Here is a 23,869-nt window from a genome sequence, read left to right as displayed (position 1 = left end):
AAATTGTATTAGTACGTGAATGATTGATGACTGTGTTATAAAACAAATGACGATGCCTTTTTACGACAAAACGTTCTTCGTATTTGCTGAATAAAAACAGAAAACAGAAGGGTATAAAAATACCCAAGAGGATCTTATAGAACCGTTTTTTTTTCAGAATAAAAATTCGGACACCAGATCTTCGGATTATGCGTATTGATAAACATCCCAAGGCTTTGCTGTTGTAAGGTGTTGTAAAACATGAGCAATAATCACGTCATCTATTTATCGATCATGTTATATAGCATTACGTTTAATTTTATAATGTGGCTCAGCCCTGACTAAGCGTTAATTTGACGTTTCATCAACGTACCCAATTGGAGGCTGGTGCCCACGCGTATTGCGCTGACCCGTTATTTATGACCGGCCATTCACAAAATTACTATTGAGATGTCAAGTGCAATTATGTACTTTGTTATTACAAAGACTACTAGAATTGTATGCCTCTATCACGACTTTACAGTGATAATTATCGTTAGCGACCGCGTAAAATGTTTGTATACAAAGCGTTGTTTCTTCGTGTGATAGCTAGAGGCACTGCGTAATTTGCCATACAACTTACGTGATCGTAGCGACAACTGTCACAGTAAACTCATGGTATGGTATTTGACTGAGAGGAACCATTACCAATGTATTCAGTCATTTGTCAACATACGTAATGATCGTTTAGACCTAGGTTCTCAAGCTTTTTGAGTCACCGCCCATTAAGGCAAGATAAAAAAATTTCAACGTCCGCAAGAACAAAAAAAAATTGAAAGCGCGTATTTTTTATATTAACACAAAAAATAACAAGGAAAAAATAAGTAAGAAAAAATTTCAGGTTTTTTTTCTTCGGAAGCCCCTATCTCCCCCCTAGGACTCTTCAGCGCGCCTACTGGGACGCAGTAGGGACCACTTTGGGAAACTATGGTTACATCTTTAGTTTAGCTTGTGTCTTAAGTTAAGTTATGTGTACAAAAGGTACACATAACATTTTTTTGTGAAAATATCCCACTAGTTTGTGGTTATTATTGATACAAATATTGAACAAACACAAAGACAAATTCTTTCGATATTTTATCGCCTACTGAGCTAAGGGGACGAGTCAGCACGCAGCAGACTTTACGAATTTCGCTGTACCCGTCGCAGATTTCTGTTTTTGGTTTTAACGACTTTTTGCCGTAGCCGCTACATGTGACAAATCTATGAAAGTTTTTTTTTAGTAGGCTGAGCGAAGAAAACGAATAACTTTTCTTTGCTTGTTCCATCTTTGTATTAATAATAATTTCTATTTACGTGAAAGTCAGTAGCTTCAAATAATGTTACGGCGATTTAATTTCAATTTCGATAGTAATAATTTGTTATAGAGTTCAAATGTTATGGTGTTCTTGCTCGAATACACTTTTATATATTTTTAATGTTAAGTTATTACGGTTGCACGCATTCGTAATAACTTCGTAGGCTCCTTACCATATGTACATACTCGTATACCTACTTGTTAATAAATAAGGTACCTGAATGGAATTACAATTCCGTTTTCACCCGTCCGTATCACGTTCGTTATGGGCCCAAATCAAACTGTTGACAAAATTTTAGAAAGCTTTATGATATGTTACTTTTGGAAAAGCACACCGTACTATAAAACAATAAATAGTGGTTTAAATTTATTTTATTTTATATTTTTTTTATTGAATTGATATTCAATAAAAAATCGTAGGTTATTGTTTCTTAGAGTCTTCTGAACCGGAAAAACGATTTAATGCAGGATATTATCAATATATTTATTTTTTGATAACTATTTGATAATTATGTAATAATTACTGCCTTTGTGATCGAACGTTTTCCATGCTGGTCAGCCACGCAGAAGTCCCGGGTTCCATTCCCGGGCCGGGAGAAAAAATTATACCTACATTTATTTCTTTCATGACTTTGGGTGTAATTTGTCGTTGTCTATGTCTATGTCCATGGTTGTCGCGATAAAGGGTTTCCCTAGTGCGGGACTATTAATGTGTGCGTTATTATTATTATTATTAATTATCCATGCTGATTTATAATATTGTCTGTTTAATTTTTGACCAAAAGTTATAAACAATGAGATAACCAAATAAATGCGAAGAGAATTTTTGGGAAACAATTTGGTGTGTGACTTTTTTTTGAAGTAGACACTTGACGCGTTTGGATACGTTTCTTATACAAACACATAGCACGATGTAGATAGCGGCAGCATTTTGTTGTTCCAATGAATTTTATAAATATCAAGATTTATAGTATTTCAAGAATATATCGTGGTAATGGTCACTTCGAAGCGGCTAGTGCTGGTAAGTAAACTTTATTCAAGTAGCAAAATAAGGTAAACTTTGCAGTGGTGGTATTTCCGTCATCTAACAACCAGCCAAAAAAGGATTTCCGCACCCCACTTAAGTTTTATTAGCTTGTGTCTCAATAAATTACAGCTGGCCATATCTAATCACACAATAGGCCCTGGGCATACTGATTGTCGTTACTCGCTTCATTAGGGACACCCGCCTATTATTATTGTTTCAATGCCCCCTTGAGTAGAGACCTTAATTATGGACTGATTTGTTGTTTAACGCTTCTTTGTCAATGTTGTTTTGTAGCGGTAGCAAACATACAGTGATATTTATAAAATTTATTGAGATAACACGTATCCGTATCAAAAAATTGTTTTCCCCGATGATTTTTTTCGTATTTTCTAGTTTTCTTACTATCATTTTTAGTCCAAAAACTAAAAGAAACAAAACTATGAATCAGCACGGTAATATATCGGACATATATCGGATAATTATCATGGTACTTATCAAAGAAAATAAATGTCGTGATAATTTCAAACCCAATTATGTCCAATCAAGACCCCGATTCAGAACTCTTCGATATTTTAACCGAATCGTTCAAGTGAATATCGTTCTCGTATCGAAGGGCGCTTTCCGAGCTATTCCGAGCATTCGAGTTAAACGTTCGATTCGGATTCTGAAACGATACCGTTATCCAACAGCGTCTACGGAGTTAGTCGGTGAAATAGGTTATACGAAAAATGAAATTCCTTTATTTATTTATTTATTATTCAAAATTACAACGTATTACTTATAACAAAAAATCGCCAAACTGCTGTGCAGTTTGTTGGTGACATGTGCACTCTTACTTAATAATACCTACTTTACTATATTTAACATTATACAGTATTAATTGAACTACTAACTTATTAAATAAAAGATAAAGATTATTTTAAGAGGTACGCCTTTAACTTACGTTTTAGTGCATATTTACTTAATTTTGTATCATTTCTAAGCCAATCAATGTCGTTATATATTTTTGGAACTAAATAGCGTGTACATCTTTTTCCATAATAATTATTTGCTTTAAACTGCACTAGTTTACCCTGCCTTACTCTTGTTGCCATGTACTTATTTTTAAGCCCAACTTTATAATTATCGCTGTAGTAATTTTCCAACACTATCAAATACCTACTCTTAACTTCTATAGGCATGACCCTACAGTAACTAAATAAGTCATTGTACTCTGTGTGATTACATTTTTCTATTACTTTTTTGCACACTAAATGTTTTATCAAACTAATTTGTAACTTTCTGATTCCTTTAAGATAACTAGCAAAGGTCCGACCATATACATTTAATCCATAGCTTATTAGCGAGTCTGCCAGCGCATAATACACCATATACAATGTTTTTTTATACAATATACAATTTAAGTGAAAAAATCTACCAAGCATTCTATTTAATTTCATACACACTTCACTAACATGTATTTTCCAACTAAAATTACGTTCTATAATGAGACCTAAATATTTAAATTGTTCAACATATTATTCTAGATTAGTACAAGTACATCCTACTTTATTTTTATGTAAACACTCATTTTATATACATATTTAAGACTTTAAAGGCCTAAAATATAGGAATGCATTAATCATGCATAAATAAAATAAATTCGTAAAATTGAACAAAATCAATACTTTATTTAAAATAATAAGAGATTTCCATATTACAGTAGTAGTTTTAATTTGATAACTGTGTTCTGAATAACGTTTGTAGCCTTTGCCGGTCGAGAAGTTCGAGTAATCGTACGGGTGTGTCGTTTCGGTTCGGTTTCGATTACGACAGTTTGATGTCCGATTCGAGTGTTGTGAATAAAAATGAAAAAAAAAAAAAACGTACGATATCAATTCGAATCAGTCGACAATCGGTCGAGTTATCGTAAGGTTCTGAATCGACGCCCAGATTGAAAACAAAAGCAATATTGGTCTAGGCGTATGCTTAATATTGCTAATACAACATCAATATTCATAGGTAGCAGCAACGCAATGGTTGTTGGGTTTCCTTTCGTAACATCGCTCGTAGAACTGTCAGGATTCGAATCGTACATCTAAATCTAGATAGGCCGGACAATGGAAAATATACTCCCGATTTCTATGTTGTAGTTTCCAAAAGACTCATTGTCTTGTCGTGAGAACATTGTTGTGTAATTTAAGACAAACAGAGGAAACGTGCTAGTTTCTTTCTATTTAGCATACAGTAAAGAGCCTTTTTCGGATAAACAAACACTCCTTACATGTTTGAAGTCGTTATTCAATAAGACTTTCAAGCCGTTGTATTGTCTACTGCTTAATGCTGTTAACTTTTCCATCCGCGTTAATTTTCATTTTATAAGAAAAAACATTGGAAATGATTAAAGACACTTACTCTTGACAAAATCCTTTTGAAGCATATAACGTTAACATCGAAAATAAAACTTTATATTTCTTTATTCATTTAAATAATGGTTTGTAGTGTAAGTAAACATAGTTGTAAGTAATGTATTTTATCATTACAGATACTCCTAAAGTTGCGGCGGCGGCGGTGGGGCCACGCGGCAAGCGGGTACAGACACCGCAACCCACACGAACGCCGCCACCTGCTTTGCTCACTGCTCCACAACCCGTTGTTCCACTAGAGCAGACTGTTGCCTTAGCACATGCTGCTAAAGGCGTTGAAGCTTTGGGCGTTTTAGTCCAATATTTAGTGTTTCGAGTAAGTGTCATATTGTAAGCAACAGAGAGAAATTAAGTTTTGTTTAACTCGTTTATAAAGATAAGAACTTAGTAATTACTATTTACTCGTATTGTCTTTTCCAGTTGGATGCACTAAATGGCAACTCTTGGAAGTTGGAAGCTGATCGGTGGCGAAGCATGGCTGCGGCTGAGCGCAGTAGTGCCGCTCGTGCCGACCGCGACCGTCAACAGCGCGCGCAAAAGGATCTTGACACCAGTACTTTGTTTTTTTTTTTTTTTTTCAAAACTAGATAGAAAACTTTTCAACACAGAGTCCAGTGTAAAATAAAGCTCTTGTGTTTTTGTATTGCAGTTGCTGAATGCCTGAGCAAGATCTCAGAGCTAGAGATGGAGGTGTCGTCCAAGGAGGAAGCTAACGCTTGTCTCCAAGCCGCGCACATTGAAGAGGTCACTGCGCTGGCTAATGACATAAAGGGGCTTAAAGTGAGTATTACGTCGATCGTACACATGTTCTTAGTTGCAAACTTTCACTTCCACAGCGAAGTTTTTATAGTAATTACACTGCGCTGGCAAAGCGTTACGTTTGGTCGGATATAAGTTATAATAATAATGTGCCAGACAGTCATACCAGCACCTCATTTCAAAGTATTATTCCCTGTACTATGAGTGCCACATCCAGCGTCCATAGTTTGAGCCCATTGGGCCACCAATGTCGTTGAAATTTTTTTATTATGTTATTAACGCGAGGAACATGCTGTGCACCATTTAAAGCGATACTTTTAAATTGGTAAGATTAAAGTGCTACTGATGATTCTGTCTAAGTATATAACAGTGCTCTATCAGAATTGATGTAAAGAAAGTTTCATATCTCTGTCTTTTTTCCAGGATACGATAGAGTCCTTGAAACACGAGGTAGCAGAAAGTCGGGCGCGGTTGTATGCACATAATGAAATTGAGCGTACCTTGCGCGCACAGCTGGAAGCGGTGCGGGCCGAGTTGGAGCACGCCAATGATTGTGCTGCAGCACAGGCTACACTACAAGTGAATGGGACTGATGTGCAGGTTGAGCCATTACTTCCTTGTGACAAGTCCTGCGAAATGTGCGACGCAGCCTGCGACCCAGTGTGCTGCGAAGCGGAAGATTGTGAGATACGGCTAAATGAAGAATTGAGCACGGATGCCAATGAGTTGGCAGCTGAGGTTAGTAGTGAATGTGTATAAGTATATTTAATATTAAGTAAAGGAAACTATCGTCATAATCTTGTAGGCCCGTTTTAACACCTGCCGTCGTAACGTAATTAGGGATGTGACCCAACAAATCGTTGAGTCTTACCGAATTCTCACGAGAAATTGATAAAAAATTGTATGAGTTCGTTTTCATAGTTTTTTTGGATTCATTGGTGTTAAGTTATAAATCTAGTTCTATATCTTTCTACGTTAATTTTGATTATAGTGACCCTCCCTACCTGCCCTTCTCGTATGCCCATACGAGAAGGGCCCTTATAAGGAAGGAACCTTATAAGTTCAGGTTCTGATCCCAGATCAGCCAGTATACAGGGTTGCCACAGACCTCTGTTACTTGACTTCATCCGGTTCTTCAAGAGGCTAGTGCCTCGGGTGAGCTGTCCCGGGTACACGTACAGTACCCTCCCTATTTTCCAGATAGGTACCAGAGTTGTAGGCACGCTCACTTCCCGACGTCGAAAAACGACATTTCTCCAGTTCCCAATAACCTAAGCGGTTGGAGGGACCGGAGGATATCTAGCTTATCCTCTACTATCTCTCCGGGCTAGTGCCGGAGATGCCAGTCGCATTATCCTGCGACAATGTCCGGACATAGCTTACAACTTAAAGGGCAACTCACGTGCCCAGCGCGTCTCCTCGCTTTAGGCCCTCAACTAGACCGCTACTAAGACGCGCTTGCTGCTCATGAGACAGACGCCCCGGAAACATGCAAAACCGGGGCAAATAAACATGTCCGTCTCTGCAGCTAACCACAAACCCCAGCGAGTTCATACCCAAGTCCGAGTCCGCCAGAGACGCAAAGGCGTATCACTGGCGGAGGGTTTGGCCCGGACGCCTGCTGTACCCTGGTCTTGCCGTCGAGCCCGTAGTCTCTCCGGAAAACCCTGTCTCTTATGTCGGTAGATAGGGACAAGTTATAGATCAATTAACTGCCTCCGTGGCCGAATGATCACCATGCTGTTCTGCCACGCAGAGGTCCCCCGGTACTTCCCGGCAATGGCACAGTCGGCCGGGGCTAGGGACTCTGGTTCAAGAACCGGCGAACGATATGTGCAGTATCGATCAGGACCGCCTTCTGCATTTTTGCTGGAAGCGACACGCTAAAGAAATTTGACCGCCTCAAGTTGCTAGCAAGCCTGACTGGAATTAATCCATTTGCGGACAAAACAATTGGGATTATTTCAGTAGAGGCCACAATCAATATGTTATAACACCATTATTATTATTACAAAATAACATTCATTTAAAAGTCACAAAGTTTAATAATAATACGTGATAGCGAGTAGAAACAGTTTTCGAAACAAAAGCAAAACTAATCACAAGAAAAAGACACCAAAATAAACACACGCAAAGTCAACTTCCAAGATGACGAAAGACTACGTCGATACCCGCACTGAGTACCGCTAGGTCGAAATCAAGGAAAATAAAAACGAAAAAAGTGTGAAAAAAAGGAAATGAAACTTGGCGTTACGACTGTTGAACTCGGCACTTTTAACATTAATATTTAAATAAGTAGTATTTTTACGTGGCATCGAATTGCGTCGGCGAAATTTAGCAATCAAGTGGTTATAAGACTTTTATTAAATTAAAATAAATTCAGGGTGTTTTTGAGACATGTCGTAGTACCTAATTCAAATTTTTATTTTGGTATTCACGTGTAAGTAATACTTGAATTGGTAGTCAATGTTGAAGTGTGTGTACTCGGTCGTTACATAAAATGTCTAAAGTCTAAAACGCAATAAGTTCTTAATTATTTGTTTGTGTCAAACTTACATTCTATCGTCTCTCTTTGTTGTCCAAACGATCCTATTATTACATTATGAGACCTAAATATAAGTTTAACAGATTGTTATGTCACTGTTGTTCTTCTCACCATTTTAATTTACTTTTACTTTTCGCAGGTTCGGTCTCTGCGAGCTGTGATAGAGCTAAAGCAAGCTGAGATGGCTTCTCTACGAGACGCACGGACTCAACTAGTGGTGGAACGTGAGCGGCGCATTGCGGCAGAGCGGGACATGCACGCAGCGCTGCAAGCGTCTGAGGAACTACGGGAACGCGCCGCGGCGAGGCAAAGAGACGCTGATCGACTTCGTGATGATAATCGTCGCCTCCGTGATGCTGCTGCGAGAGACCGGGATCACGCACAGAGGCTCGCTGCTCTCAATGAGGAACTCAGATACAAGCTCAGGCAAAAGTCACAGGTCAAATTTTTTTTAAAATATTTTATCAATATCTCAAAAAGTCTCCAAAAATTTGGCACAGGATGGCGGACAATTTCGTCATCAAATCTACTATCATGACTATACAAGAGATAATATTTAGAAACGTTATTTGCAGGTGGTGTCACTGTTGGCGGGTGGTGGATACATCGAGCGGACGCCGATGCGAGCGCGCACATCTTCGGGCGACTCAGGCCGGTCAGCGTCGCCGCCTCCAGACTCGCCACCTTCTCCTGCCGCGTCCCCCTCTCCCGACTCCCCGCCGCTGCCTGCTGTTAAGGGTGTCGTCGAGAAACATGACTCTGTAAGCTGGGTTCTCGAGATTGAAGAGACTCCAGAAGAAGTCGCATCGAGGTATGACTGAAGTAATTGTGTACTACTATTGTGACTAAAAATTCACTTCTCTTTAAACTCATTTCTGTCTATTTTGTTAGGAGGAGGATGAGTCAGGATCATGTACATACAAAGTTGCTACCAAACTCACGAGTTGTTTAAGATTACTATGAAAACTTGTTGGTTTGAACTTGTAAATATCACCTGATGATGATCACACATAAAGATGTGAGAAACAAAGGTTTAGATTGATCATAATAAAATGTTTCAGACTGGCGCGCAAGTCGTCGTTCCGTGCGGGCGCGTCGCCGAGCGGCGTGAAGAGGCGTGGTGGCGGTGGGTCCCCAGGCGGCGGCTCCCCCGCACCTGCCTCCCCTGCGCCCAACGCCTCCAAGTTGTTTAGGCCGGGTGATATCGACTTTCCTCCGCCCCCACCGCCGCTCAAAGAATCCGCTGGCGAGGCCATCTACATTTACGACGACCGCCAGTACTGAGGCCCGACCCCATTGGAGCGGTTCGTCATCGTCACTCAATACTAGTCTTGTGATAGCGCAGTCGATGTGCAGACTGTCTACGGAAAAAAATGTATGTTACTAAAGTGTAAAATGTTATACAAAACGGAATGGACCTATAAAATATTCTTGCCGTATAAGATTATTTTGCATGCAGACGTGTAGTTTTACGAAAATGTGGGACCCAGCGGGCGAGTCTATGCAATTTATTATAATGTAAGAGATTTATATGATTCGACTGCGATGGTAATGTGTATGATTGCTTTCAATCAAGCTAATTCAACGGACTTAACGGCGAATACGAGCTTGGATTGTCTCGAGTACCTAGATGTAAAAGTTTGCAATTTCTCATTAATAATGATATTACAAGCAATACCGTAGATATCATGATATAGTTAAATTATACTCGTATTCTTAATTTACTTCAAATGTTTGTCATGTGAGGATGAAGTTTGAAATAAGTTAAGTAGTTCCATAATCAAGATAAACTGCTTTTCTAAAATCCTGGTCTTGAACCTATACTTCATTCACTTAGGCTACGATTTGAAGGAAAGTGTTTTGTGTACCTGTATATTGCGCCAATGAATTAAAGTAGATATTGATGTTACATACATAACTATCTATGTCTCTACTATGATATCTTTGTGTCTTATCTCATGTTTTTTTTTATCTTTATGTGCTTTCTTTATGTCTTTCTCTCTTACTTCTTTCTGATCTCATTTCGAAACTATCTTTTTCTTAAGCTTTTATTTATTGGGGCAATAAGTTATTGTAATTTTCTTCTTAATAAAGTAATCATTGAATCTGAAATTGTTTCACTCGTGCAGTTCTAACAAGTCATTACATTGTAATTATGCTTACGTAGCAAAGTAAATTGATCGTAAATATTTATATTGTTTTTGTATTAAATATTATATTTATCACTAGTTTATTGTGTTATACTATTGTTAGAACTGTATTATTTTTGTGTACAAAATAACAATTTTATTGATGGAAAAATTAACATAGATTTAAGTAAAATGTTACGACTCTGCGTTAAGGTTTGTTAGAGTTTGACGCCGATTTTTAGGGTTGATTGATGAATGATTTTCATTAACTTTATTTTATGAAATAGTTTGTATTTTATTTCAATTACTTGTTTTATTACGAAAATATCTCATTCAAACCAAAGAGTCGCGTTTGAGTAAACTCTTTGCCATGTTCCTTGTGTATCCGTGCGCAGTCGCATCCCGCTTATTTGCATGTGTTTGATAAAAACTGCTAAAGTCAGGTAGATAATTTTTATTTATTTTTAAGCTAAATACATCATTCCAAATTGAAAATTCTGTAATTATAATTTAAAAGAATAAAAATAGTATGTTAATGATTTATGCATTTAATTTACACACATAGATATTCTATATCTGTTTACACACACTACACGCTACAATAATACAACAAACGAGAAACCTCTTCAATACGTACATATATAAACATGATGTCATAATGACTGAAAACGTGGAATGATAACTCAAAAGATCATCATTTATGCATGACGAATACATTAAGTAATCAAACGAGTAAACTGGGATTCTCCCTTATGTAACCAAATCGCCACTCAAAATTCTGATAGAATGTGCGTATTGCCAAATAATTACAACAAAATAGTAATGAATAAGCGTTCTGACCTAGACCCAAAATTGGCGTATGTTTGCTCAGGTATCAGCACTTCACATGATAGAAATTGATAAAGAACAATTAGTGAAACACCTTAGAATAGCAAAACTATAAGTTGTTCTTATTTATATGTATACTATATAGTATATCATATATATCAGTCGGTGATTATGTCAAGGTGGACATGAAAATTCTGTAATCAAGTGAGGACACTGTGATAGCTGCCCGTATATAAACCATAAGGGTTCGTCACATACGCACATTTTGTGAAAATACCTCATGATGGCTACAAGTTGGTATATTTTGTTATTTGCAATTCTTGGAATAGGTAAGTGTTTTATTTATTTACTAACTACATATTGTATGAAGTTCCGTAAAGAAACGTACAAAATACCTAGTAATTACTAGTCATAGAATTTACGTGTGCACTATGTATTTACGTGTGTATTTTAGAATACATTACTTATTCCCATATAGTGCTTAAATTATGATCTTTTTGTTTTGAAATGAGGTGCTAATAATTCGCATTTCTTTAATTGGTAGTAGTAGAGCTCCTTGTGAAAGTATTCGTCTAGGGAAGTACTGCCACCTTACCTTTTTCTGCCGCCAAGCAGTAATGTCAGCATTACTGTGTCCCGGTTTTGAAGGGTAAGGGTGCTTGTCAAGTTACGACTGAGGGTGACAGGCGCAGTGGCAGTGCCCCTCATATCTTTGTGATATAAAGCTCTGAGTGGCAATGCAACTGTTATGGACAGTTATTCCCGTCACTTGATATTATAAAAAAAAATCTATACTTAAATTTTATGCGCTATTCTAGGTCGTTACGAAGGTACGTGTCCCATACGTTGAATGTTCGTTCAAAATTACCAAAAGTAAATATACATAACCTTGGAAAGAAGACAGGATTAAGGTACTTCCGTTAAAAGTAATTAAGTTCGAGTTGTAAGAAGGCTAAGCTATATTTAACGTAATATAAAGTATCTTTTGAAGGCAAAATGATCAAGGATACATATAGAAAAAAGAAAAGGATATTGCAATTTCAAACACGTTTTATTACGTCCGTTACAGAGGCACAACATTATGTAAATACAGTCACGTTAGCGAATTCAAATTCGATTTACGTATGGAAATATTAATTTAAGCTATGGTACCTTACGTGATATTTTCAAAAAGTCCATGTTGGCAAATAAGAAAGGGGTAAAATTTAAGAAAAAAAAAAGCAAACACATTCCGAGATTATTTCATGGGTACTTCGCTACTCGTGTTCACGTCACAATACATCGTCGCCTTACTATTTTCTCAAACTCGTATCTTAAAGCACAAAGTTACTGAAATGCAAAACAATGGATGGAAAAAAATTGCAGGCTAATTTCACATCACATTTCCTTCATATTCACACACTGATTTTTACCTATTCTTAAAGTAATGCATCCAAATTGATAAGAAATTTAAAATAAACAGAAAGTTTTGCCATCTCCTCAATAATTATTCTTTTTAAGATACGATATTGTTATCCCGTTCATGGACAGTACGTCACTACTTTTGTTTGTGCCGTTGTGATTGATTAAATAATAATAAATACGCTCTATCACAGACAGCTGATCCCATCACTATTCTTGTATAAAAGAATCTACGGCTATGACAGTAGTATGATGATTGCCGTTGTGTCATATTGAATTAGTACCTGCTAAAACATTTTTAAGTACTACATTTTTGGTACTAAACGTTTTCAGTACTCAAAATTTTTAGCCTCGTGTATTTGTTGATTTTTGATGTGTGCCATTGGCAGAATATCAGCGAGGCATATTATGAGTTTAGTGCTATAGAGGATGATGGATATATACTTGTAGTAGACCCATTTATCTTGTTTGCTTTATTACTCATTTAATGATAACATATATTATTATTTAAATACTTTAGCCTTACAAATAGTACAAAGCAAGCAAAACAAGATTTCTAAGTGTGGGTGTGGAATACAACAGACGATAAAAAAGGCGTGACAAATTTAAGGGGCTCCGGCACCTAAAATTATCTGTATCTTGGAGGCAATTTAGGCGGGCCGAAATATGTGTCTGTTGGTAAAACAAAACGAAATATAAAGTAAAAGAGAATGAGTTTGTACGATGGCGTAGTTTCACTTTTTGTGATAACTATAAGAGTGGTGCGTTCGTGAAACGCGCGATTGCATCGCTACATTTCCAATTTATAGGCGATTGCATCGATGCAAACGCCCGACTGCATCGATACAAACGCGCAAATACGAGTAGCATCGATGCAATCTATAAATCCCTAAAAGTCACCGTGTGTAACGCTCTTTGGGGTAATAAATCAAAATAAAAATAAAGTAGAAAGAGTAAGAGATGTGTATGATGTACATGTGCGTGTGTTAGTTGTGTAGAGTTTATGGGTAAGTATGTGTGTAATTCGTAAAATTTTGCTAACCTTTCCAGTTACGAACTGTTACAGTTCGCAAAATTGCGAATCCCATTTAATATATTCTATTAAACTGAGTTCAAAACATAAAGCTGTTACTTGTAAAGGTGGTCTTACTTATTTGGACTCACGAATTTTTTAAACGAAGATTAGGTTATGATGGAGGCACTAAGGTGGAGCACAGAAAGCTGTACTACTATAAGAACATGACTTTCGATGAAGAGTTATGACGTAGGGGGTATCTGAAGTGTCGCTTCGTTATTACTTATAGTATAGCTCTATGTGTCCTTTCCAGCGCGAGGAACATTTGTATTGTCTTTTTTGTTGCAAGTCAATTTACTAATTTAAATTACTTTCTAAAAATAATAATGACATAACTGTGGTATATTTAAATTTCCAATATAATATATAATTACTTTTAAAAAAATTTGATAATTTATATTTTTGGAATAATATTTACAATCTTTAATGACTTCTGTCTTGAAAATAGAATGTCAATTAAAAAAAAGATTTTTTTAAACGGTTCCTACATTCAATTAGATAGTATTTACTATGTATCCTTCAAAACCATAATGCAATAATCTCTCGCATTAGTGCTTGGCGGCAGAAATAGGTAAAATGCTACTGCTACTAAACCACCCTTCCCCACCCTTCGATCACCAAGTCGGTCCATAAACAATAATAAAATCTACCTACTATCGCAATTTTTACTTTTCAGTACTTTGCGACGAATCTCAAGATGTCAAAATTCGTTACTATTACAAGTAAGTACCATTTTTTACTTATTGTTTGTTTATAAAAAACTTTTTGTATAAAAAAAAAACTATTCTAAAAGAAGAATAACTTGGATTTCACAGGAGTAAAGACAAATACACTGAATTACCATTGGATGAGGCAGGAAAAATATTTTCCTTCGATTGGTATGATTCTAGTAAAACTACAGTTATATTTGCACATGGTTTTACAGGTAAGCATTGATCGAATGAATGAGGTGATAAAGCTTTTTTAGACTGAGATTTGTAAAACTAACTTTGACTCAACTAAGCCGAAATGGCGAGCTTTGTCTTAGTTTAAGCAAGACATTTAATTAAACTTTAAATTCACTTCGTAGTATCGTGTTTAAATTTAGTCAAAGTTCATTTTAAAATTCTCAGCCCTATCGCGTGCAATACTTAACTCTCACACGGGACTCTCACATTTTTATATTCGGTAACTAAGCACGCAAATACAAAAACACAACATTACAATAACACAATTTTATATAGCTATAACACCACTGTACTTATGGATGCTATTCCTATCAATTTAGTCTGTCTGAAGAAGATGTATCTGGTTGGATATTTTGATAAATACATAGTATTTTGATAAAAGCATGCTTTTAAAGTGTTAATTTGAATGCTATGTATGTACATGACGAAAAGTACAATTTTGAACAAAAGAAATTTGACAATGTATATTTTTACTGTAATGACGCTATCAGACACAAAGGAATATACATAAAGATATCTTGGATGTGAAGTAAAATAATGATTTCACAAATATGTATGTAAAACAGAAAGATAAAAATAAATTTATAAAAAGTTGTTTGTCACCAAGTATTTTCATGACTATTTTTTTAGTTATAAGAGGTACATTTAAAAAACAAATTCCCGAAATTTCAAAAACTGAAAATATCTATTTTTAAGCATCAAATTAAGTAAGCTAATCAGGTCTTTAAACTGTTACACAATATAATCTGTTATATATTTAGTTGTAAATATACACACTAGTCCCGCTCCACTTTTCTGAGATAGTATGATTCGGTAATTTATTACACAACCATTTTTCTTCAGAACCTTTGGCCGAATGTGTTTTATATTTTCCCTTTAATCCATAGCGAGGAATGATCATTTAAGTAAGATTTACCTGTTATTAGTACATAACGTAATTTTTTTAAATGGTAGCGCTTTTCAATATTTGTTTTGCAATTTATCGCATAAAAATGTTCGTAAAGTTATTATTACTGACGTAAAAATCGAATGAATATGAAAAGTCCAGGGAAAGAACGATCAAAGGCACCTAAAAACATATTGTATTTAATACCGCCATCTAATTCGTTAAACGCTAAGTGCACTTTGCCTAAATCAGGAAAAGGCTAATAACGATAAAAGCCCAACATCCAGAAAAATTTACTTTTAGTTTTAATAGGAAAGTTGAAAAAGATTTTTGTAGGTAATTTTAGGTAAAATGGAACACATAGGTTTACACACATTTATGTCAACATTCATTTTATTTCAGGTAGCATTATTGCTTGTTTTTTTCACCAATATTGAACAGTTTTCCAAATTAAAAATTATTTTTTACTAAAGTTCTCATCAAGTGACTTTGATCATTCTTTCCCTGGACTCTTCATATAAATAGTAAGTCAATTAATGAACATAAAGAAAAATTACGTCGACCCAATTGGACTTGAACCGGCGTGGCAGCCGCGTTGAGGCGACAGACGGTAGCAATAATAAATAATAACAAACTAATAATACAAATTAATTTGAAATTTACCATGGGTTTTTCGATGGAGGAAAACATAGTAATGAAACCTGCACGTCGAAAAAGGTTCGTAACCTTCGGAAAACTTGTGAAGTCACCAACCATGGTGGCCATTATCACCTACCCGCATTGGGCCAGTGTGGCGGATTATGTCCTAAACCCTGGCCTGAGAGCAGGCTCGTGCCCAGAATTGGGACGTATAAGTGAGTCGATGATGATGAAAACTTTCCAGTTACAGTGTAAATAATTCACGGTTCCATATTTTGTAGTTACTTAAAAGAAAGAAAAACCTTTTTACCCTCATATTTTGTATATTTATTAAAATCCATTTCATTCCCAAAGCAAGATTACGTTTGCAAAACAAATCTCATATGAAATAGCAAAGTTACCGCCGAGCCGTTGAAATAGGTGTTTCATTGAGTTTATGATTGTTTTGTTCATAATTCAACGCAGGCCGTCCCGATGGACTCGCGGTGGCTGAGGTGGTTAACGCTTATCTTCGTCACGGTGAAAACAACGTGGCTTTCTTGAACTGGGAACATTTGGCTGCTCCTGTACTCCCTACGTTGCCGGCTTCTTACGTTAATTGGGCAGCCCCTAATGCTAAAAAGGTTAGCTATAGTAATTATTTTTTATCTATTTATCTTATGCCTTAATACCACATATTATACTTCTTTTGCAATTGAAAACGTATTGTACCATTAAGAGATGTTACACACGCGCGACTTTAAGCAGCGACACAAACGCGATACAAGCGCGCGACTGCATCGATACAAACGCGCGATTGTATCGCTACACTTGGGATTTATAGGCAATTGCATCAATGCAGTCGCGTGTTTGCAACGTTGCAATCGCTTATAAATCGCAAGTGTAGCGACGCAATTGCGCGATTTCACGAACGCGCGTTTGCATCGCTGCTAAAAGTGGCCATGTGTAACCACTCTTAAAAGGATAATATTTTTTTACATCAAGTTTATAGAAAGGTACCTACCTACCTACTAATACTGCTAGATAAAAAAACTGTTAATACAAAACCATAAACACAGGTTTTTGCATCCATATTATTTTACATACGATAAAAAAATCGGATAACGCTTGTCAGAGCAAATTGTGCTTAATTGAATTTTTCGCTAAAACTAGAATCGGCATTTATCCAAAACGTGTTTGATTTTGCTGTTCTGTGAATTACCTACATAAGTACGTAATGTGATGTGGAGATAAGAGTTTCATCCGTAAATAAACTTCTTTATTTTCTAAAATATTGTGTTCTTGGACAACCCTTCTATGATATTTGTATCCTAGATGTGTAGTGTTATATTAAGCAGAAATGTAAACTTTCAGGGCCCTAAGAATTTTCTAATAAAAGGTTTTTTTAGATATCTTATCTTCTTATCTTCGTTATCTAGAAGCATAGAAAAGTTAACACATATATCATCACGCCTGTCTGGTCACTGCGGTAGGCAGAGACTACGGACCTCTGCCTGCAACGCTCCTAACAAACCTTCCCTGCCTTCTCGACGGCCATCAGTTTCTTCATACATGCCCGTTTATTCTTGGTACTTCAACCCCGGCCTTTTTTAAGGACATTCTCAATCAGATTGAGTGCGCCGAGGTCTACCTTCCTAAATTTGTGCCGTCAATCTACCAAAAGTCATCAAAATCAAAAGTTAAATTCAACATTAAAGTGTAGTTTACTCGAATTTGGCATAAATGTGTCACATAGGTTCTATATTTTCAACAGTTGGGAGCTCGAGTCGCAGAGGCTCTCCATATCATGCAGAGCGCTGGTATGCATTTGAATAATACTCATTTGGTGGGACATTCTCTCGGAGCTCAAATTTTTGGTATCGCCGGAAACAAAATGCTGGAAAGTGGAATTCAATTACCGTGGTATGTACTTCCGTAGTTAACACATTTTTATACAAAGCATTTATTGCAACGCGACAGCACAAACATACATAAAATCAAAGAATAATAATTAAAAACAAAAGTAAGAAGAAATTTTTAAATTAAAATTGAATAATTTGAAATTTTTCTATACGCTTTTCGGTGAAGGAAAAGATTGTCATGAAACATGCGCATGTGTTATCACTATTCGAAGAAGGTTCACAACTCTCGGAAAACATGTGAAGCATTGGGCCAGCGCACTATGGGGAACCGCCTAAGAGAGCCATGCTATAAATGGTTTTCCCAAAAGTCTGCGTGTATTATACCTAAGCTACATGTATTATACCTAAATTAGAGCTAAGAGATTAATCTATACAAATATACATCATTTAAACTTCTGTCTATTACTATATCTTGGCATAGAGCAGCCAAGTATGCGGAATGAAAAAATGTTTAAAATAATTTAAAATTTGTGATTTGTTCAATATGACATTATAGTGACATAGCAATAGTAATAATACAAGTGTTGTACCATTTTAGAAAGCTGAAAATATGTTTCTGAAGCACATGTATATAATCTGCTTTCGTAAATATACCTATCAGCTATGTACATCTCGTTATATGCTAATTTTGCTTATCATTAATATTCAATTTGAGTTTTGACTGTTGCCGAAATTTGTCGGTGCTCTATAAATAGTGTTGTTTCATAGGCAAACTAACAAATTTATATTAGAATTAAAAAAAAAACTTGCGGTTTCCTTGCGTAACATATGTTAATCTATTAAAACATGAAATTACGAAGTTTTGTTCTTACTACGCTAGCGAAGTCATTTTTGTTAGTTCATATGGCTTTTAATTATATTTTATACAATGTGGTTATTATTTAGGTAACATATGTAGGATTTTTCATCGTATTTTTGCTCACATATACAATTTACTATGATAAAATTATCGAAAACCGCGCATAGTGGTAGACAGTTTTTATCAAACCGTTTCACACGCACGCTTCACATCAATATTATGTATAAATACGTTTGCATAGTAAAAATCACACTTTTTCATTTGTTAATGTTGTTACTGAAAGTGTATTACCTATTCATCTTTCTGCAGTGAGTGAATTTTTCTGCACCAGACGCGACATGTTTCGTGTTAATTGAAAGTGATATGAATTATGTTGTCTCTATTACAAATTATGTACGCGATAATCGCATTTGATGTCAAGTATTGCAAAAATTGTCGCAAAAATAAAAAAAATCTAATTTCCCAATTTCGTCAACGGTTCACCAAATCTGGTAAAAAAAAGAACAATTCTTAAGCCAAAATAGTGGTGTTTGGATGGCATATACACCGTGAATCTGTGCAGAATCTAGACCCATGCCGTCTTTCCACACATCTTTATCTAACACACAGTCTTCAATTTTGTAATATGACCTTTGTAATTGCTTTTGATTTCTTTTTCATTCTTAGAAATATTAAGTTTAAAAAGGTTAAACAAGTTACGTTATTGAAAATATGTTAATACCCACAAAAGAAATATTCATTAAAAGCACATATATTCAAGAATATCAAAAAAAAAAAATCATGTAATTATCTTTCAAAACTTGGAAGTTATAGATTTATGACACGAAAATAGCTCAATCTCACTATAGTTCAGCGTGGCGGACTATGGCCAAAACCCTCGTCTGAGAGGATACCCGTACGCAGCAGTGGGACTTATAAATGGGTTGATGATGATGATTATGAGTACAAAAATAACAACGAAAAAATAACGACGCAAACATATCAAATTCAAACACAATTTTCAAATACTGTCATCGTGTCATCATGTGTGCGGCTGTGGTCTACTAATGAATAGAATCCACTCAGCAAATATCACAGCCGAGATTAGGCTGTAACGCAGCGACATGTCCATTTTTTACGTAATTTACTTCAATCTTCAGTAAAAATCTTAAAAGTCAAAGTCAAAATTATGCTTGATGTTCTAAAGAAACCTCTAAGTGCCACAACATGCCAAGAAAACACATACACAAATATAAACTATGGCTAGGGGTAGAAAAAATTTGATCTTATATTATTTAAGACTTAAAACAAAGAATAAAAACAAACATTATGAATTACGTCCGAATGGAGTCCCTCGTGTTTTAGATTTAAAAACATGAAGCGAATCGTTGAACACATCTATTGTTTGATCACGCTCGTTAAAGTTTCCAATCTAACGATAACGGAATGTTCTACTGTGTCGATTGTCGCTAACGACCGCATAAAATGTTAGTATAGGTTTTTTTTATGTTAGCAAGTCACGGGACGAAGAAGTCGTACCCTAGTGATAAGCGAAACGCCTGTACAAAGCAATTGCAGTGCCACTCTGAACTTTGAATTGCAAAAATCTGAGGGGCACTGCCGCCGCGCCTATCACATTGGGACATAAGTTGAAAGTTTAAAAATCTTAAAATGGTGCTGCACATTTTGACATACAAAATAATCAAATACATATTGGAGTTGTTTGACTTTGTACAGCTTGTAGGTAGGTACACAAGACCAGGTAGATGTTGTGATATAAAAATAACGGGTTGCTACTTATAACTTAAAGGTTTATCAAAAATTAAAATACATTGAACGCTTAAAAACTAACAAGGTAAACTGTAACCAAGTTCGTGACTCTAGCTCGTTAACATTCATAGGCTAATAAATAACATCTAGCGATTATATTCCTTAATTAAGTTATATAGGTGTAAAAGGCTAGCAATATTTCTTTCGATTATCAGACCAATAACTGGGTCTTTTGTAAACTAGGAAGTTCTATTTTCTACACACAAATGAAATTAACTATGAGGTAGCACGGGCGTAACTCCACCATATATGGGACTTCGGGGAAATTGATTGACTGAGACCTTCGAAGGATTAAATTTTTACTCTACTCAATGTACTGGTTCTCGAAAAAATTAAGATTCATCAACAGTAATTGTTATATCTGTTACAAACTCCATATTATACAGTATATGTCATATGTCTGACTAGGTGCACAACTACTTACAGATGGTAAGTACTTGTGCATTATATTACACTTACAGTACTGACCTGAATCATCTTAAGTTAATTCTCAAAAAAATCTTAAGTTTAATAAAAAACAATACGAAACAAAACGAGAAAAAATATCTAATTAAATAAATACAAAGTAGGTCAGACTTGTCGTATTTTTACGCCACTGTTACAAGATTTGTGGTATTTTTTAGGATTACTGCATTGGACCCAGCGGCAGTAGGGTTCGAGGGTAGACCATTGCCAATGAAACTGCACGCGGGATCAGCGTCGTTCGTAGCTGTAATACATTCGGATCCGAGCAAGTACGGATATTCAAGGCCCGGAGGCACGGTCGATTTTTGGCCTAATTATAAAAACGGAGCTGTAAAACAACCTGGCTGTGAAGCACGATCGGGGCAAATGTTTTCACCAGAAGGTAATTTTTTATATAAATAAAATATGTGTTAAAGTCTGAAGAAAACAAAGCGGTCATGTAACAGATTTATTATTTATACACAGAGAACACAGACTGAAAACAACAATATATTGAGATTGTCGTTTTCGCCCATTTCACCCATATATTTCTTTCTAGTAGAAATCAACGTAGCTCTTAATTTATTTTAAGTAGTCATGTGTGTCATAAAGAAACTTCTAATTATTTATATCTATTCATCTGAATTCGTCTATTCTTGGTGTTTAAGTAAACACCGAACCATAAATAAACACACATTTGATAATGTTAATAAATGTATTATAGACAAAAAGTGTAATATTTGTTTGTAGATCTATGCAATCACAATAGATGTTGGCAACTATTGACTGATGCCCTTAAATACCCGGGAAGCTTGCTCGCGAGTTATGCGAAAAACTATAGAACATGGAAAAATTATTCAGTAGACGAAAGAAGCCAAAACGTTTTAGAAATTGGCAAATATTACAAAGAAGATGTGTAAGTATATGGGAATACTTTGTCATGCAATGCTTTTAAATGTTTTATTTATTCCTCATTTCTATTACCATACAAGAATAGCTGACTAATAAAGTAGCAGGGTACCTATAGGGTATATCTAATTTTTATTTTCTACCTTTGTATTAAAAATTATAACAAACTAGTGGAGTAATTTCATAAAGAAACAATTGAATATCATGGTAGAACCTAAATCGTCGTCATATTCAATAAACTTATTGTTTCTTTTTTAAATTTGTCAAATCTTACCCCGTAACAATTTTCGTGACCCAACTATTTACGTGATACAATTATTAATACAAAGATCGAACACTCAGTAACAATTCCTTCGATCCGGCCGGATTCTAACCGACGTTTTCTAGCATACCGTGCCAGACGCTTTACCAACTAAGCATTATTTACGTGATACAGTTTATTATTTTGTGATTGTATCTCTAAAATATAAAGAATTTGTAATAAACCTGTTTTTGTTGTATTTTCCAGTACTCCAGGAAATTATTATTTCACAACAAACGCTGCTTCTCCGTATGGTCTAGGAAAAAATGGTCTATAGCGTTTGATCTAAAGAAATAGTCTAACAACAAAAGCTTTGCCATTAATTAATAAAAAAAGATTTTGGCTTTAAATATTTATTAGACATCTTAAATTATGTAACCAGATAGACTAATAAAGAACTGATTAAAAAATGACAGTCGTTTTATTTTTTTGACAAATCACATAATGGAATACATGTTTAATCCAATCAGATGGAATAATTACACAAGCTATATCTTCTTCGTTTAGATTATATATAGGAAGTATCATTAAAGACAATGATTCATCAAAATATTTTCGGCAAATTAATCATTGCGAACCTGGAATTTTTGCACAAATCATTAAACCACTTAAATGGCAAATGGATTTTGCGATGCCGATGCCAAATTCCTTCCTAATGGTTTTTTATGGCTGAAAATGCCATTTTATTTATTTCTAAACAATAAAAGATGTTTGTAATTTATTTACTTTGCTTGGCTTTAAGGAATTAATTTTAAATACAATTGTAGTATCATTTCAGGGTTTTCAGTCATTACGTACAGCTAATATTAGTTTTATATAATAAATGTATGAACATTGGTATTTTTCAAAATGGTCTAACAAGTTCATGATAATGATGATGTAGAATCATTTATTTATTTTATAATAAATAATATATGAAGAAGAAAATAAATAAAAATATGTCAAACAATACAACAAAAAATATAAACACACTTAATATACAGTATAAAAGTGTCACATTCTTAAAGTAACCATCATTCATCACGAAATGAGGGTCACAAAGGTTCCAAACGGAAACTCTGTGTAAAGCTTTTACGTCTGGGAGTCAAAGGAGCGAAAGAAGGAGCTGTTATATACAGTTCCCTAGGGCAGCGAGCCAGGGGCTGCTGCCTTATCCTGTATAAATAGACACATGGAAACGACTTGATGGAACAGAATTCCTAAGGCGATGTGGCTTATGCACGAGAACTATTTTGAAGCATTTGCTGACCAAGATCTAACCTGATGTTTGAAATTATGAACACAACACCACAGAAACTTAAAGTTCAAAAATTTAAAACTGAAAAAAGAAATATCAAATTTCATTTACTTTTTAAATAATGCAACGCGAAAGTTTAAAAGTGGATACGAAAAAAATTGAAAAATAATATCTTCGTATTGACGCGTATTTAGGTAAAGGTAAAGGAGTCCAACTTTTTGTTTAATGTTGATCGTACTAATTGTAATAAATAATTTAAGATAAAAAAAAACAAAATCTTTAGTTCTGCATTGGTATTGGATAGGTACAAGAAGGTAAATATCTGTATAAATGTAGTTTTACTCCATGATTTACCTCAGTTCTGGGTTTTCTTGGAATAGTAGGGAGTGGTAGAGATGCTTTTTGTTTAATGACACGTTCGCACAAAAGAACAATTTGAAAATAGGACGGTGCGCTATAAAATGATTCACGAAAATATTCTTTCTGGACTGTGTACCAGTTTGTTATCCAAAC

At 35.3% G+C, this 23,869-nt stretch overlaps 2 protein-coding genes across 3 annotated transcripts in view; both read left to right on the top strand.

The window, feature by feature from the left end:
* Window positions 1–9,922, top strand: part of LOC113226795 — a 97,379-nt gene extending 87,457 nt beyond the window's left edge. Inside the window, exons 6-12 of one of the 2 annotated variants that reach the window (XM_026459548.1) lie at window positions 4,867–5,063; window positions 5,168–5,300; window positions 5,397–5,527; window positions 5,930–6,244; window positions 8,191–8,490; window positions 8,627–8,862; window positions 9,113–9,922. In XM_026459548.1, coding sequence (XP_026315333.1) covers window positions 4,867–5,063; window positions 5,168–5,300; window positions 5,397–5,527; window positions 5,930–6,244; window positions 8,191–8,490; window positions 8,627–8,862; window positions 9,113–9,335 — 1,535 coding nt within the window. In that variant the 3' untranslated portion in view covers window positions 9,336–9,922. Of the gene's footprint in view, window positions 1–4,866; window positions 5,064–5,167; window positions 5,301–5,396; window positions 5,528–5,929; window positions 6,245–8,190; window positions 8,491–8,626; window positions 8,863–9,112 lie in introns of those variants that run through there. The other variant, XM_026459549.1, reaches the window with a different exon arrangement.
* Window positions 9,923–11,229: 1,307 nt separating this feature from the next.
* Window positions 11,230–22,441, top strand: LOC113227193 (phospholipase A1-like). The gene is made up of 8 exons (XM_026460079.1): window positions 11,230–11,337; window positions 14,161–14,206; window positions 14,300–14,409; window positions 16,422–16,579; window positions 17,710–17,858; window positions 21,089–21,312; window positions 21,660–21,825; window positions 22,327–22,441. Exons 1-8 carry the CDS (start codon window positions 11,289–11,291, stop codon window positions 22,394–22,396), a joined length of 972 nt encoding a protein of 323 aa, XP_026315864.1. The 5' UTR covers window positions 11,230–11,288; the 3' UTR covers window positions 22,397–22,441.
* The last annotated feature ends 1,428 nt before the right edge of the window (window positions 22,442–23,869 follow it).

The sequence above is a fragment of the Hyposmocoma kahamanoa genome, unplaced genomic scaffold, assembly GCF_003589595.1.
Source record: "Hyposmocoma kahamanoa isolate Upper Pololo Valley unplaced genomic scaffold, ASM358959v1 202, whole genome shotgun sequence".
Classification (NCBI taxonomy): Eukaryota; Metazoa; Arthropoda; class Insecta; order Lepidoptera; family Cosmopterigidae; genus Hyposmocoma; species Hyposmocoma kahamanoa.
This window is presented reverse-complemented; position numbering and strand designations above follow the sequence as displayed.